This window comes from Fukomys damarensis, unplaced genomic scaffold, assembly GCF_012274545.1.
Source record: "Fukomys damarensis isolate Sample0158 unplaced genomic scaffold, DMR_v1.0_HiC HiC_scaffold_19, whole genome shotgun sequence".
In the NCBI taxonomy this organism is placed as follows: domain Eukaryota; kingdom Metazoa; phylum Chordata; class Mammalia; order Rodentia; family Bathyergidae; genus Fukomys; species Fukomys damarensis.
This window is the reverse complement of record NW_022900931.1, coordinates 54,749,903-54,764,387: the sequence shown is the minus strand read 5'-3', so window position 1 is coordinate 54,764,387 and position 14,485 is coordinate 54,749,903. Positions and strand designations below refer to the sequence as shown.

Genomic DNA, 14,485 nt, shown 5'->3' with positions numbered 1-14,485 from the left:
GAGCCTAGCTTGCGCCCGAGCGACCACTCCGGCCGGCTGGCCGTCTTTTTCCTCCACAGTGTTTCCAGGGTCCGCCTCCTCGACTTCTTACGGCCTAGGGGCAGCGGTTGTGGAAAGGGACCTCGGGCGCCGCCCACTCGCCTGTCCCGGGTCGCCCTGAAGGGCCTGAACGCGGTGGTCTCGGCCCTTCTTACTTTATGCGAAAGCGGATTTATCTGCTTGTCAGACTCGGCGGTCGAGTGCGGGCTCCAAGGCTCGGCCCTCCCCATTGCCTCCCGTTCTGGAACTAAGCTCAGTTCCCCCAAAGCCCACCCCAGAGCTGAGCCCGGTGGCGCACGCCGGTTCTCACAGCACTCTGAAAGGCTGAAATAGGAGGATCTCAGGTTCAGGCCCAGCCTGGCTAATTTAGCGATTTATCAAGACCCTGTTTTAAAATAAACAAATAAAAAGAAGATGGGGATATAGCTTAAGTAGGAAGGTCTTGGGTTCGATCCCCAGAACACCCTTCCACCTCCCCCCATCCCATCACCAAGTGACCAGGGTCAGCTGGGGGTTTGGGCAAGCCCACAGGTGGCAGGGCCAGGAAAGATGCTTTTGAGCTGGAAGTCACAGTGACACTTTCCACACCTTCCTCCTTGCAGGTCCTGATGAGTTTAAAAATAGCCTTTGGAGCTTGGCCAGTGATGACTAGGTGGGTTGAGAGATTGTCGTTGACATTTTTATAGCAGATAGGATCGAAGGCACGGTGCATAATTATAAATAGGGAAGTGAAACTGTTTCCTACAGGACAATCAATTCTTATTTGTTCCACAGCCTGCCTATCTTGTTGCTACTTGGTCTTGGCATCATTCTCCTCCCATGTGACACTGACCAGTTTGAGTTTTTGCTCACTGATGAGGGGCAGTGACGGTAGGACAGGAGGGGAATCTGGAAATGCAGAGACTAATAGGGAAGCTCCTTTTTTTTGTTATGTTGCTTTTACCTTTAAAAGAAAAAAAAAGCTGTTTTGAAGTATATTTAAGTTCAAAGATGTCATCATAGAATTACAGGATTATAACTTCTAATTATGTGTGGCATTTGGGACAGAGGATCACAGGCTATAGAACTGGAGAAGATGGCTTGGCCTGAAATCCCTAGATGTCAGTCCTAGGGCCCCAGGCCTGACTGCCACCCCCACAGAATTGCTTGATGGCCTCTGACAAGTTGCTGCCTCTTTCTGGGATTTGAGGTCCCTTTTTGGATTGTTTGTCCTATGAAGAGATGGCTTTATCGACCTCCAGCAGCACCTAGGGGAATTGGCAGGGGGTGGGTGAGGAAGGATGGAGCAATACCTTTGGGAGTGAGGGTCCCAAGCTTCCCAGAGCAGGTTTTCCTGTGGGACCACTGCAGGGCTTGAGTCCCAGGAGAGGATTTGGTGGTGGTGGGGAGCAGTGGATGGCAAGGAAGCCAAAAAACGATGCACAGCTGGGTGTCTTTTATATACAGTTTCTCAGGTGCTGAATGAGTGCAAAATAAGATAAATCACTGCTGTACAATTAGAAGCATCTGTTTAGAAAATTAGACCTTGTAGTGATTATTATGCTATGTCTAAGTCATACCAATCCAAAGAGTGTTCTTTGTATGAAGAAAAGCAAAGGTGTTGACATTTGAATCTTTCCTGATTTGCGACCTGAGCCAGTTTGACCTAAGACAAATACTCACTGAGTGACAGGTGTTATTCATGTGGGTGTTATTCAGGTGAAGAAAGAAAGGAAGAGCAGAGTGAACAGCTTGGGCAGAGTGAACAGCTTGGGCAAAGGCACAGGATTGTGAATGCTTGTGGGGGAACCTTCTGGGGGTGTGGAGGTGTAAGTGGGAACTACTTCTGAGTCATTCATTTTAAGGAATCATCAAAGTGTTAAAAGCAGGCCAAGACATTTGAGATACTTCTCAGAGGGAGACTTTGACAGTGGAGGTGTCAGAGGGTTGGGGTGGTGGAAAGGCCCCGGTGGAGCCAGGCAGGCAGGAGTAGAGGGGATTTAACCTCTGGTAATCTCTGTCATCTTTGTCCTTCCTACTCTGATACAGGCTAATGTTGTCCATGAGTTTAAAGTGCTTTGTCAGCACAGTCTTGACCACCCATCCTTCTCACCAGTTTGTACCCTAACTCAGACCAGGGGTCCAGTCCTCTCAGTGCAAGGTCAGAATGATGGGAGCCTGGGCACAGGCAGGGTTTGCAGTGATGGAAGTAACTAGGATATGGTGGGGAGGGCACTGCCAGCAGGAATCCCGAGTGCCTGCTTTAGGTATCAGGTCACACCTCATGGAGAAAGGGTGAACCAGGAAGCTGATGTGGAGGGGCAGGTGGATTTGAGGTCCCTGTGGGATATGCAAGTGATGATCCCAGCCAACCATGGACTTGGCAGCCATGAGAGCTGCTTGCTGGAAATGCAGCTGTGGGGAGCACCAGTGTGAGCAAGTTGGGGTATCCAGTGAAGGAACCGGGCACTGAAGGGAATAATCAGTCCTCTTAGTGGCTGGCTAGCAAGAGAGTGGTTTGAAGAAAGCTGAGAGGTAGGTGGATAGGTGAGGTTGACCCGCAGAAAAGCCCCAGAGTTTTAGATTTAGCCCTTTAGGGGGCTGTTAGAAAAGTAGGGGTTGAGAATGGGAAACAAAAGTCAGTGTGGCAGACATAGGGGAGAAGCGCAGAGACGATGGTTGCTGGAGGGAGATGGGGGTAGAGAAGAGACAAGGTATGCTTACTATATGTTTGTTGTTTATTTATTTTATTTATTTGTGTGCTGCTGGGAATGGAATCTAAGGCCCCACACAAGCTAAGCGCACTCTGCTGCTGAGCTACATCCCAGCCCCACAGGGGAATGAAAATTCTAGAGTCTTTTTTGGATCATTTTTGAGATGCTGGGGATCCAACCGATGGTCTTGTGCATGCTATGGAAGCTCTCTACCTCAGCATCCGGGAGCCCTTTCAAAGCTGAAAGTGAAGAAGTTGGGTGAGTGGATTCTTAGAGATTCGGGGAGAACCAGCTGGTGAGGTTAGGGCCAGAAGCAGCTGCTACATGGTTTAGGTGGCTGAGCCAGTCGGGGGCAGTTAGTGGGGACTCCAAACCCTGGAGGTGCAGTCAGGCTATCATAAATCCATCCCCAAGACAAGTTCTCCCACCTGTCTTTGGACTGCAGGATTTTGCACACAGGTGATCACATTATCTCTGCTAAAGTCAAGCTTCTCTTTCATTCTCTTCTATTTGTTATGCCTCTCTCCCTTTCTTCTCTTCTTCAAAATGCCATTCTGCCAAAAAGCATTTTTAAGTGATAGCCCTGTGCCTGATCTCATCACATTCTGGTACACACTGGGCCTTGACTTTTCTTTTTTTTTTTTCATTTTTGAGTGCTGAGAATTGAACCCTTAAGCATGCTAGGCAAGTGCCAAGTGCTGTACCACTGAGCTATACCCAGGTCCCATGCCCTGCAGTTCAAGGCAGGCCTCATTTACTGGGGTGCTAAGCCGAGCTGGGAGCTGATGCCTTGTAGGCATAGCTTGGGTCATTCTTAGAAAGTAGCTTCCTTGGCTTGACATCACAGAGCAAGAATTAGGGTGGCTTTAGGGCCATGTTCAGAGCTTTAGCCTGGTTTGTGTCTTGCAGATAAATTGCTGAAAGTCCCTTATGGTGACTGGACCTGAATCCTAAATTGCAAGATAATCAGGGTCTTGTTGGGGTTGCAAAGGATTTGGTTGTACAGAGGTAGTGGACAACAGTTAGCCCCATGTTGAACATGGACCTCAGTACAATCCCTGCCTTCTTGGTCTGGGTTGACAACTTGGGAAATCTCTGAATTTTAAAAAAGAAAACTAGCTGGGTGTGGTGTTACCCATCTCTAATCTTGGCATTTGGGAGGCTGAGGCAGGAGGAGTGCTGTGTTGAGGGCTACATAGTGAGTTCAAGGCCAGCCTGAGCTACATAGTGATACCCTGTCTCAGCATGTACCACAGGGACCAGGGATGTAGCTCAGTGGTGCTGCACCTGCCTGGCAAGCACAAGATACTAAGTTTGATCCCTGGTACCCAAAACAAAATAACCCCCAAAACAATAGTAACAACACCCCCCTACATAAATAAATAATCAAGAAAAAAGAAAACTTTCTGGTCTGTCATAATCATACTTTTATCTTTCTCTAGCTTTTCACTATTTTTCTTTCTCACTAAATTTATCATGCTTAAATAGACCCCCCCCATCAATGCAGAGCTTTTGTAGCGCTGAGCACTGAGCTACATCCTTATCCTTTTTTAAAATTTTGAGACAGGGTCTTGCTAAATCACTCAGGTTGATCTTGAATTTGCCTCCTGCCTCAGTCTCAACAGTATATTTCTTTTTTTTTTTTTTTTTTTGAGACAGAGTTTTTCTACGTAGCTCAGATTGGCCTTGAACTCACTATGTAACCCAGGCAGGCCTTGAAACTGAGGGTGATCCTCCTGCCTCAGTCTCCGGGGTGCTGGGATTACAGGCATGTGCCACCACACTTGGCTTCAACAGTATCAGATTACTATAAATTCCTTTTTTTTTTTTCTTTTTTTGGTACTGGGGATTGAACTCAGGTCCTTGCTTGCAAGACAGGCAGCACCACTGAGCTTAAATCCCTGGCCCTATAAATTCCTTTCTTAAAAGGATGACCAATAGAAGTGTATCCCCCCTCCTCAATTTTTATACTTTTCCCTACTGAAAGTCTTAGAAGAAAGTGTGTTCTGTGTTTAATGCAGAGTAATGTAGGTTTCCGTGAGGCTGCTTCATAGTAGCAGATCCCTTCTCTGGGGCTCCAGTCCTCAAACTTCTCAGGAAAACCTGTTCATGGCCATGAGAAAACTGGCTGGGGTTGGGGGAAGATGGAGAAAGCGTCTCCCCAGGACTGCTGAGAGACCCGAAATGAAAGGCCTTAGCACAAGAGGAAGGAGAGAAAGTACAAAGTATGGCATTGTCAGTTGTTCGCTCTGCCTCGCATCCTTCGGGACCACAAATGCCCCCAAATGAATTTAGTTCCATTGTTTTTACTCAGGAGCTGTAGGAGAAATTTTTCTTGTTCAAGGAAACCTGCAGGCTGGACAAGGCCCCAAGGTTCACTGTGTTCTGGTTTATGGCCCGTGGCCCGTGTTTACACTGGGCTTCTTAGAGGCTCCAGTAGAGAATGAAGGAGAATTATTTTTGTTTGTTTTTTTGATTTTTGGTTTTTGAGACAGGGTCTCACTATGTAGTTGAGACTGACCTGGAACTCACTATGTAGCCCCAGGCTGGTCTGGAATTCACAGCGATCCTCCTGCCTCAGCCTCCCAAGTGCTGGGATTACAGGCATGCGCCACCACGCCCGGCCTATTTTTGTTTTTTTTTTTTGAAACCCAGAATCTCCAAGTTCTTCCTCTGCACCATCCATCTTAGCAGGGTCCGATTTTGTGGTAGATACTTGTGTGTCTCATTTGTGAGCATGCACCGTGTGGGAAACCTTCTGATAGGCCAAGTCCACCAGGCATGGTGTGTGTGGGGGTGCATGACCGTGAGCTGTAGCTTTCCTGGGGTGCTGGTATTGTCCTGTAGCAGTTTGGACCCATCCTCTTGGAGCCACTCCTTTCCCGGGGAGGGAGGGAAGAATGGAGGCATGGAGGTTGGAAATTCTGCTCCTCACTCTTGCTATCCCACTATGGTCTCAGCCAGGTGCAAAAGGCCAAGGTGGACCCTGCTTGTCCGAGGCCTTGGTGAGGGGCCCAGCTGCACTGGGGCCCCCCCAGCTCACAGGGTGTCCCCAGCACACCTCACACTGTATGGGGCTCTGGCCAGGAGAGTCCTCTGGCAGGGCAGCGTTTTCATAGTGACTCAGAGGAGAGTCAATGTGATGAGTTGGAACCCTAAATGTCCCTTGTTTCCTGGGGCTGTTTGGACAGTCGCCAAAACACCTGATGCTGCTAGGCATTGACTTTAGTCCGATCAACACTTCCTCCTTTGGCTCAGCTACCAGAGTCTCATGACACAAAGGCTGCATTGGAGGTGGCCTCAGAGCACAGTGGAACTTGCAGGTGCAGCTCAGCTGGAGGACAGGGTGTCTGGCAGAGTGGGAGCTGAGGGTGCCGGCTGGGAGCAAGGCCTCCCTCAGCATCTGGGTCAAAGAGACAGTGGTGAATATGTGAATCCCTCTGGCCTTTCCACTGAGGCCATCAGAGTGCACTGTGGCTGTAAACTTTTTTTTTTACTTTTGAAGTATCAGAGATTGAATCCAAAACCTTCTCGTGAGAGCTAAATCACCAGCCCCTTTTAATTTTAATTTTTAGGCAATATCTTATTCAGGGCTAAGATTTGGAATCTGTCTGCCTAAGCCTCCCAGAGTGCTGGGATCCTAGGTGTCAGCTACCAAGCCCAGCATGGCTAGGCCTTTGGAAAATTCCTAGATCTCAATTTGTTTGTAAGAAGAAAAAGAGGAGGTATGTGATCAAAACAACCTCACAGTCTATTTTTCTCAAGTATTTTTTGCATTATAAAAGTAATAAGTTTGTTTTTTGGTACCAGGGATTGAACTCGGGACCTTGTGCTTACAAGGCAGGCTGTGGAACCACTGACCTAATCCTGGCCCTATTTTTGAGGAATTTTGTTTTGCTTTGTTTTGTTTTTGAGGTAGTGTCTCACTGTGTAGTATATAGGCTGGCCTTGAACTGGCCTCCCAAGTGGAATACAGTCAGGGTTATAGGTGTATTCCACCAGACCTGGAAAACATAATTTAAATTGTTATAAATAAAAAGTAATCACAGAAATATACAAACTCGAGATCCAATACAAATACCAGCCTTTACTTGTAACACATACTCAGAACTTTCTAGATAAGGATTCTGAACTACCATGTGTGTATCCTGTCGGTTGTAATAAGCACGTTATTGTTTGGGTTTGGAAATGTTTGGTTCATGGACATTTTGGTAATTTCACCTATAGCAGGAAGCTATAGTAAAAACTTTGTTATTTGGTGTGTTGAAAAGATACCCAAAGCCAGGTGTGGTGGCACATGTCTGATCCCAGCACTCTGGGAGGCTGAGGAAGTAGAATCAAAAGTTTGAGGCCAGCTTAGGCAACAAGGACTCAAGATTATGGCTAAGTATTGATTCATGTTGTGACTACCCCACTCCTGTGGGAATGGATTGAGGCCTCCACAGCCAGCCCCTGGCAGAGACCCAGGGAGGGCAGGAGGGGTATTTATAAGTACCAATTCATGTTTCCATTTTATTTTTATTTTTTTGACATGTAAAAGCTAGCTTCTTTCCATCCAACCTTCCCCGAATCTCCAGTGTGGTAAAAGTTAAATTAGATGTATGTGTGTATTGCAGGGTATGGATGCTATTTCTGTGCTTTCTGGTTGACAGCTCTGCTGGACTCATAAACAAACAATTCTATTTTCCAGAGTTTGGTCAGTTGAGTAAGGGATTGTGTAACCAGGAAGGAACGAGAAAAGCAAAGCAAATATCTATGCTGAAGAAGCAGCTAAAGACACCTGTCCTTCTGTGGCCTGGATGAGGGTCTCTGGCCAGGTGCTCCCTCACCCCTGCCTTTTCACCTTGCAGTCTGATACTTCTGACTTTTAGATCCTAAACTTTGACTTTGCCCTAAATTTGCTGGGAAAATGGCTACATGTTGATCTTTGGCCATGAAGAAGGGCCTCTCTGGTCCCAAGGTAGAGAGAGGCAGGCAGGTGCCTAGCACTGCATGGAGTGGGGCCCCAAAGAGGGAGAAAAGACAACCATTCTTTAGCCCAGGCTGGCCTTGAACTTGAACTTGTGGCAATCTGATGCTCCTGCCTTAGCCTCCCATGTGCAGGGATTACAGGTGTGTACCTGAATTACAAGTGTGTGCTACCACTCCCTGCAAAGGTAATGTAAGTTGTTATAAATAAAAAGTAGTCACAGAAATATACAAACTCAAGATCCAATACAAATACCAGCCCTCACTTTCAACACATACGCAAACATTTTGTAGATAAGAACTGTGTATCCTGTCCGTTGTAATAAGCAGGTCATTGGTTGGGTTTGGAAATATTTGATTCATGGACATTTTGGTGTCATGTCTCCATAAGAGTCTATCATTTTTCCCAAATTAAACATTTGTAAGTTTTTGCCAACGTGTTCCTTTTTTTGCCAACGGTGGTAGTGATCATGGTACTGGGGATTGAGCCCCACTCACTCTTACCCTCTCTTTTTTGAGACAAAGTCTTATTTAATTGCCTAAGCTAAGCTCAAACATGCAGTACTCCTGTCTCAGCATCCCAGAGTTCTGGGATTATAGTTGTGCACCACCATGCCTGGTGTGTGTGTGTATGTGTGTTTGTGTGTGCCATGTTTCCCAGGGTGGTCTTAAACTCCTGGTCCAGGCTCCCCTTAAATTCCTGGTCTTGATTTGCCCTAGCTCAACTTCCCCAGTAGCTTACTGTAGGTACAAGTCACTGTGCCCAGCTAGAGGATGCTCTTAAATACATTTTTTAAATGGATGAATGATTCGATTATCCTCAAGACACAAGAAAGGTTTTCAGTCTAGGTAAAGTTCCTGTAGTTAGGACTTTTTATTTGGAGTACCATAAAATAGGCACACCACTGTACATTCCTCCAAATGAGTTCTACTCAGTAGTAAAAAAGAAGTAAGTGACTGATGAATGCATCAACGTGGATGAGTCTCAAAACATATTGAGCAAGGGGCCAGGGATTTAGCTCAGTGGCACAGTGCCTGCCTGGCAAGCACAAGGTCCTGAGTTTGAACCTGGGTCCCAAGATAAAAACAAAACCCAAACCTCAAAAAAACCATATTAAGCAAAACAAGCCAGACACAGACAATACATTCTATGATATCTGATTCAATTTATAAAGGTCTAGAACAGGCAGAAACCTATGGTGATAGATAATCAGAGTATTGGTGGCCCAGGGATGATGAAAATGTTCTATAGTTTGATGGCCGTGGTGGTTCTATGAATGTATACATTTGTCGAAATTGGTTGAACTATATGCTTAAAAGCTGTGTTTTGTTTTTTTTTAATACCTAAAGTGTACCTCAACTTGAAAAATGGCTTAGGCAAGGAAGGGAATGAATTAGCTCTGTAACTGAGAAGTCCAGAGGAATAGCTTCTGATCCAGCTGATCAGAAACTTACATGGAGTCACCAGAGCTGCTATTTGGGTCTGTTTTTCCTGGGTTGGTTCCATTTCTGGATAGATGCTCCCTCACCAGTGGTAATGTGGCTGCCTGGTCTGACTCTTCCTAGGTTCCAGGCTAGCTAGGGAGGGCCTCTTCTTGATGAGCTCTGATTATGCTTGATTACCCTACCTCATGTGCTTATCCTTGAACCAGTTTCAGGGCCAGGGGCTTGATTTTCCGACTGGCCAGGTATGAGTTAGATGTTCTTCCTCTTCGAAAGGAGATCAACAGGGATTTACCACCTCTGACCGACGTGGACCGTGAGGTGGGAGAGTGTATGTGGATCACTGTCCCCCAAAGGATGTGGGGTGATGCTGCCAGTCCTTAGCCAGGAAGTATGTGACTGTGTGGCTGGGATTGGGAGTTGAGCTGCCCCAGTACCCCTACGCATTGCTGCTGCGGTGCCTGCCTTACAACCATCAGAGAGCTAAGGGAGGTATCTAATAACTCGCTTAACCTCTGTGCCCCAAGACCGTGGGCTCCTAGATGCTGCACTGGGGTCCATATGGGTGTCTGACTCCAGCAGAGACCCACCAAGCTAGTAGTGGTGCTGAGAGTTTCCTCAGTACTTGGCTTTTCTTGGGTGAGAGCTGTCAGACCATCCTTCCAGATTTCAAGACGGGCCAAACTAATGCCCAAACATCCTGCTCAGGGAACCAAGTAGACTTTATGTAAAGAAAGGCTCACTTCATTGTGAGACCTTGTCAGCAGTGACCTATGAGGCCAGGACAGCTCAGTGAGTGGCCCTGGTTTGCAGGCCATGCTGCGGTGACACTTGCTTCCATGCTCCCTGGCACAAATCTTTCCTGTTTTGAGCAGTTCCATGTCCTGTCATGAGTGCGTCACTGCTCTTGAGTTGCAGGGGTTGGTCTGGAAGCCTTGCTATTAGACAAAACCAGGCAGGAGAAATGGGTGGGTGAGCACTGTGGGAGGAAGCCCACTCGCAGCACCCCTGGTGATTCCAGGGGGGGTTTTTCTGGGTGTCTTCCACAGACTTACCTCTCAGGGAAGTTTCTTGGCTGCCCAGTGGGTGTTTGTCATTCTCAGCAGGGCTCAGCATTCCTACCTGTCAGTAAGATGTAATGTAGTTTTGGGTCCAGTTACTCAGTCAGATCTAACCTGGGAATTCCTATGTCTTACCTAGAAACTTGACCCCACCACCGTGGGCTGCTTAGGGAATCGCAATTCCAGAAGTTGGTTAAAGTCTAGAAGCAGGAAAAAGTTCTTATCCTGTGCTGGAATGGCTGCTTATCTGATCTCCTGGAATGTACATAATGGGATTAGTTGTTAAGGCTTATTTGTAAAATCAAACACAGCATCAGTGAACCAGGTAACTTGGTCAAATCAGACCGCACTTCATAGTAATTTTCAGGAGAGAAACGGAGACTGATAATGATTGTAACCCTTTAGTATTAAATTAACATTAAAGACATTTTTATCTTATATCTGGAAAAGGATCTTAATTTTAAATCAGGTATCATTTAATGGTTTAGCCAGGCGGGGTGATGCGGGCCTGTAATCTCAGCACTTTGGGAGGCTGAGGCAGGAGAATCAAGTTTGAGCCCAACCTAGGCAATTTGGGGAGACCTTGTTTCAAAAATGTAAAAATAAAAAAGAGCTAAGGATATAGCTCAGTGAGAACGTACTGGGTTTAATCTCCAGTATGGGGGCGTGGGGGTGGGGTGGGGAGATACAGTCCTAACTTCTCGATGCATTCCAAGTCGGATTCCTAGTGTCTATACAGTGTGTTTGAATTTAGGGGAAAGTGTCCACATAAGACAGGGAAAACTAGGTGGGGCCTGCATGGGGGAAAAATAATGAAACCTGCTGGGGAATGAGAATGAGAAATCTCTGTAGGAGAAATGTAACTCATGTCTGACAGCCAATCCAGAGGCTGCTGATACAGGGACCCCTAAGAAAGTGGGGCCACAGATAGGCCACCCCTCTCCCCTAGGGTGTAAGCCTGGGTGTGGTGCAGGCCTGGTAGGGAGGCTAGGAGTGTGTATAGCTAAGGCAGCCTCCTGAATCCAGCCCTCTGGGCCACTCCCAGGGAGTAGCGCAGTGGGCAGGTCCTGCAGATAAGCCTCAGAGGAATGTGGTCCTGATTCCAGGCTTCTGTCTGTCTGGGTGGGGAGAACACCATTAGGCATAAATGAAACTTTGATTTTAAACTTTATAGCATAAAACATTGTAATTCAAATACTTCAGTAAATACTGTAATGGGCAGAAAGAAAACAAGCAAATAATTGGTGAAGAAGAAATCTAAGTGATAGGAAAAACAGTGTTTACCTTCACTGATAATAAAGCATGCAGCGTGGAAGAATGGGATGCTTGCTTTTGCAGTCATTAAAAATAACGCTTTTGGGAGTTGGGGATTTAGCTCAGTGGTTCTAATGCCTGTCTTACAAGGACCCAAGTTCAATCCCCGTACCAAAAAAAAAATGCTTTTGGGCCAGGGATTTAGCTCAGTGGTGCTGGGTTTGATCCCCCGTACCAATAAATGAATGAATGAATGAATGAATGAATGAAATAATGCTTTCGATCTCAACAAATAGAAAGATGGATAATCCAGTTTAAAAATGGGCAAAGGGTCTGACTTGATATTTCTCCAGAGAAAATCTACAGAGCAGGTCAATAAGCCCATGTAAAGTTTTACCACATACCCCACCAGATTCCACAGACAAGAACCAAGGAGACAGGGATTCTTAGCTTTGGCACTTTAGAGTCTGGGCCCTAAGCCGTAGCCTCCAAAACAAGCAGAGGAATATTTTTTCTTTTTTTAATGGTGCCGGGGATTGAACACATGCTTGGTAAGTGCTCCCCTGTTGAGCTCCACCTCCACCTGACACCAGTGAACAGGTGTTCGGCATCATCAGGGAAATGCAGTTCAGAAATACAGGGAGATACCATACACACTAGGTAGCTATAATGATGATGATAATAATAATGATAATGATAATAATAAAAGATGGGACTAGGGGGTGTAGATTAGGTGGTAGAACACTTGTGTGACACATGTAAGGCCCAAGTTCATATAGGACAACACACAAAAAACCAAAAATACTTCTCTTTTGCCTTTTTTGCATCCACCTACATTCCCAACTTGTTTTTCATTTTTTATTTTGACACAGGGTCTTGCTAAGTCACTAATTGCCCAGGCTGAGCTCAGCCTTATGGTCCTCCTGCCTCTTCCTCCCAGAGCACCCAGCTGAGGAGCACTTTGTGATAGAAGAGAATCTCATGATGGAGCACTAAGTGAGAAAACATGACAAGCTGTATGTGCCGTATTGCCATTGTGCTGCTTGCACGGCAGGCCTGAGGCTGCTCTCCTTAGTAAGACCTGCTGGCCTCCAGGTGTGGTGGCGCATGCCTGTAATTCTAGCACTCAGGGAGGCTGAGGAAGGAGGATTGCTATGAGTTTGAGACCAGCCTGAGCTAAATAGTGAGTTCCAGGGCAGTCTCACCTACATAGTGAGACCCTGTCTCAAAAAGCCAAAAACACCAAACCAAACAAAAAGACCTGCTGGCAAGGTTGGCCTGGCTGCCTTCTTGGGACTCATCCCCTGGAGTGTTCTCACAATTCCCTAGCTGGTAAGGGTGCTTCACTGTGCCTAGACTGGTGGTGCGAAGAGCGTGGTTTGTGAAGACTTGCTTTCCTTCTGGGAGCCTGAAACTTTGGTACTTGCTAGGCAGAGTATGCTTATGTGATCAGCTCCTAGTACAAGTTCTGGGTGTTAATTCTCTTAATGAGCTAATATGGAAAGAGACATTGCATATGAGTTGCTGTGTCTAATAAAATTTTATTGATTTCTTTGGTACTAGGAATTAAACCTAGGACCTTGGCACCGAGCTACGCTCCCAGCCCTTCTTTTATTTTATTTATTTATTTTTTGGTTTTTGAGACAAAGTCTCACTATATAGTCCAGGCTGGTCTTGGTCTTGCCAAATAGCTCAGGCTGGCCTCCAGCTCATCCTAATCCTCCTGCCTCAGCTTCCTGAGTACGGGATTAATTATTTTTTATTTTGACACAGGGTTTCCCTAAGTTGCCCAGCCTGGGCTCAAATTTGCAATCCTCCTGCCTCAGCCTACAGAGTGCTGGAGTTATAGGTGTGTGCCACCTTGCCCAGCTAGAGTTGCTGGAGTTCTGGTGCTAGGGAAGAGGGTGTCCTTTGTGACTCAGCATGGGTGGGAGACAGTGTGAAAGGCAAACCTACACTCAATTCCTCTAGCTTCTGTGCTTCCTTATTGTCCAGCTATGTTTGCATCCTTATTAAGCCGGTATGATGAATCATAGCCACAAGTACAACTATATACCAGGTCCTGTGAATCTTTCTCACATATCTCAACATCCGGGTGGTCTTGGGGACTCCTAACACAGCTGAGGAGTGGAGAATAACAACATGCATTTAATATAGATTGGGAGGAAGAAGACCAATTCACAGTGGCTGTTTTGGAGTTGTATTAATATGAATGACTTATTTTCTATATTGACTTTGACTTTTATTTTCAGAAGAGATTGTCTTTTTGTTAAACATCTGTTCTTTTAAACATTATTGTCATTTTTAGAGTGGTTCACCTCTAAAGGAGCATCTTTTATTTTTCTCCTAGGGATGTAATCCCCTTGCACAGACTGGCCGGAGCAAACTGCAGAATCAAAGAGCTGCCTTGAATCAACAGATCCTGAAGGCTGTGCGGATGAGGACAGGAGCAGAAAACCTTCTGAAGTAGGTGTCTCTTTCTTCCCTGCCTCACTCCTCTGAGACCAATACCACCTTCCCTACACTCCCAAGCCTGCCCTTTGCTCTCAGCTTCAGCTTTCTCCTTATTGCTGCCTCCTTGACTGGGTCCTTTCTTACCTAGAGGGTGGTTATGTTGAAGACAGACATTTTGCCCACCTGTTTGTGTGTTTCGTGAGGGGCCTGGACAGTACTGGTGTGTACCTGGCTTTAACTGAGTGAACCGGCTCCATTGCAAGTCCAGTTAGTGTCTTCTTGGAGTTTTTCCTCCCAGCTTTCTCTGGGACTTGACAGTTTCTCCACTGCCTACATGATGCCAGGGGTAGAGTCATTGCTTGGTAAATGTGTGTTGAATGTGTAAGGGAAAAGAAGGTAGGAAGGAGTGGCTAGGATATTTCTACTGCCGGTGTCCACCTTTCTAATGAAAGGGCTATTAACTATTTTTTTTTTTTTTTTTTTTTTTTTTTTTTTTTTTTTGGTACCGGGGATTGAACTCCGGTCCTTGCACTTGCAAAGCAGGCCACCGAACCGCTGAGCTAAATCACCGGC

At 46.2% G+C, this 14,485-nt stretch overlaps 1 protein-coding gene across 1 annotated transcript in view; it reads left to right on the top strand.

Moving 5' to 3' along the window:
* Positions 1 to 14,485, top strand: part of Rhpn2 (rhophilin Rho GTPase binding protein 2) — a 53,787-nt gene that overhangs the window by 1,571 nt on the left and 37,731 nt on the right. Inside the window, exon 2 of the mRNA XM_010640959.3 lies at positions 13,809 to 13,924. Within this exon, the coding sequence (XP_010639261.1) occupies positions 13,809 to 13,924 (116 nt within the window). The remainder of the gene's footprint in view (positions 1 to 13,808; positions 13,925 to 14,485) is intronic.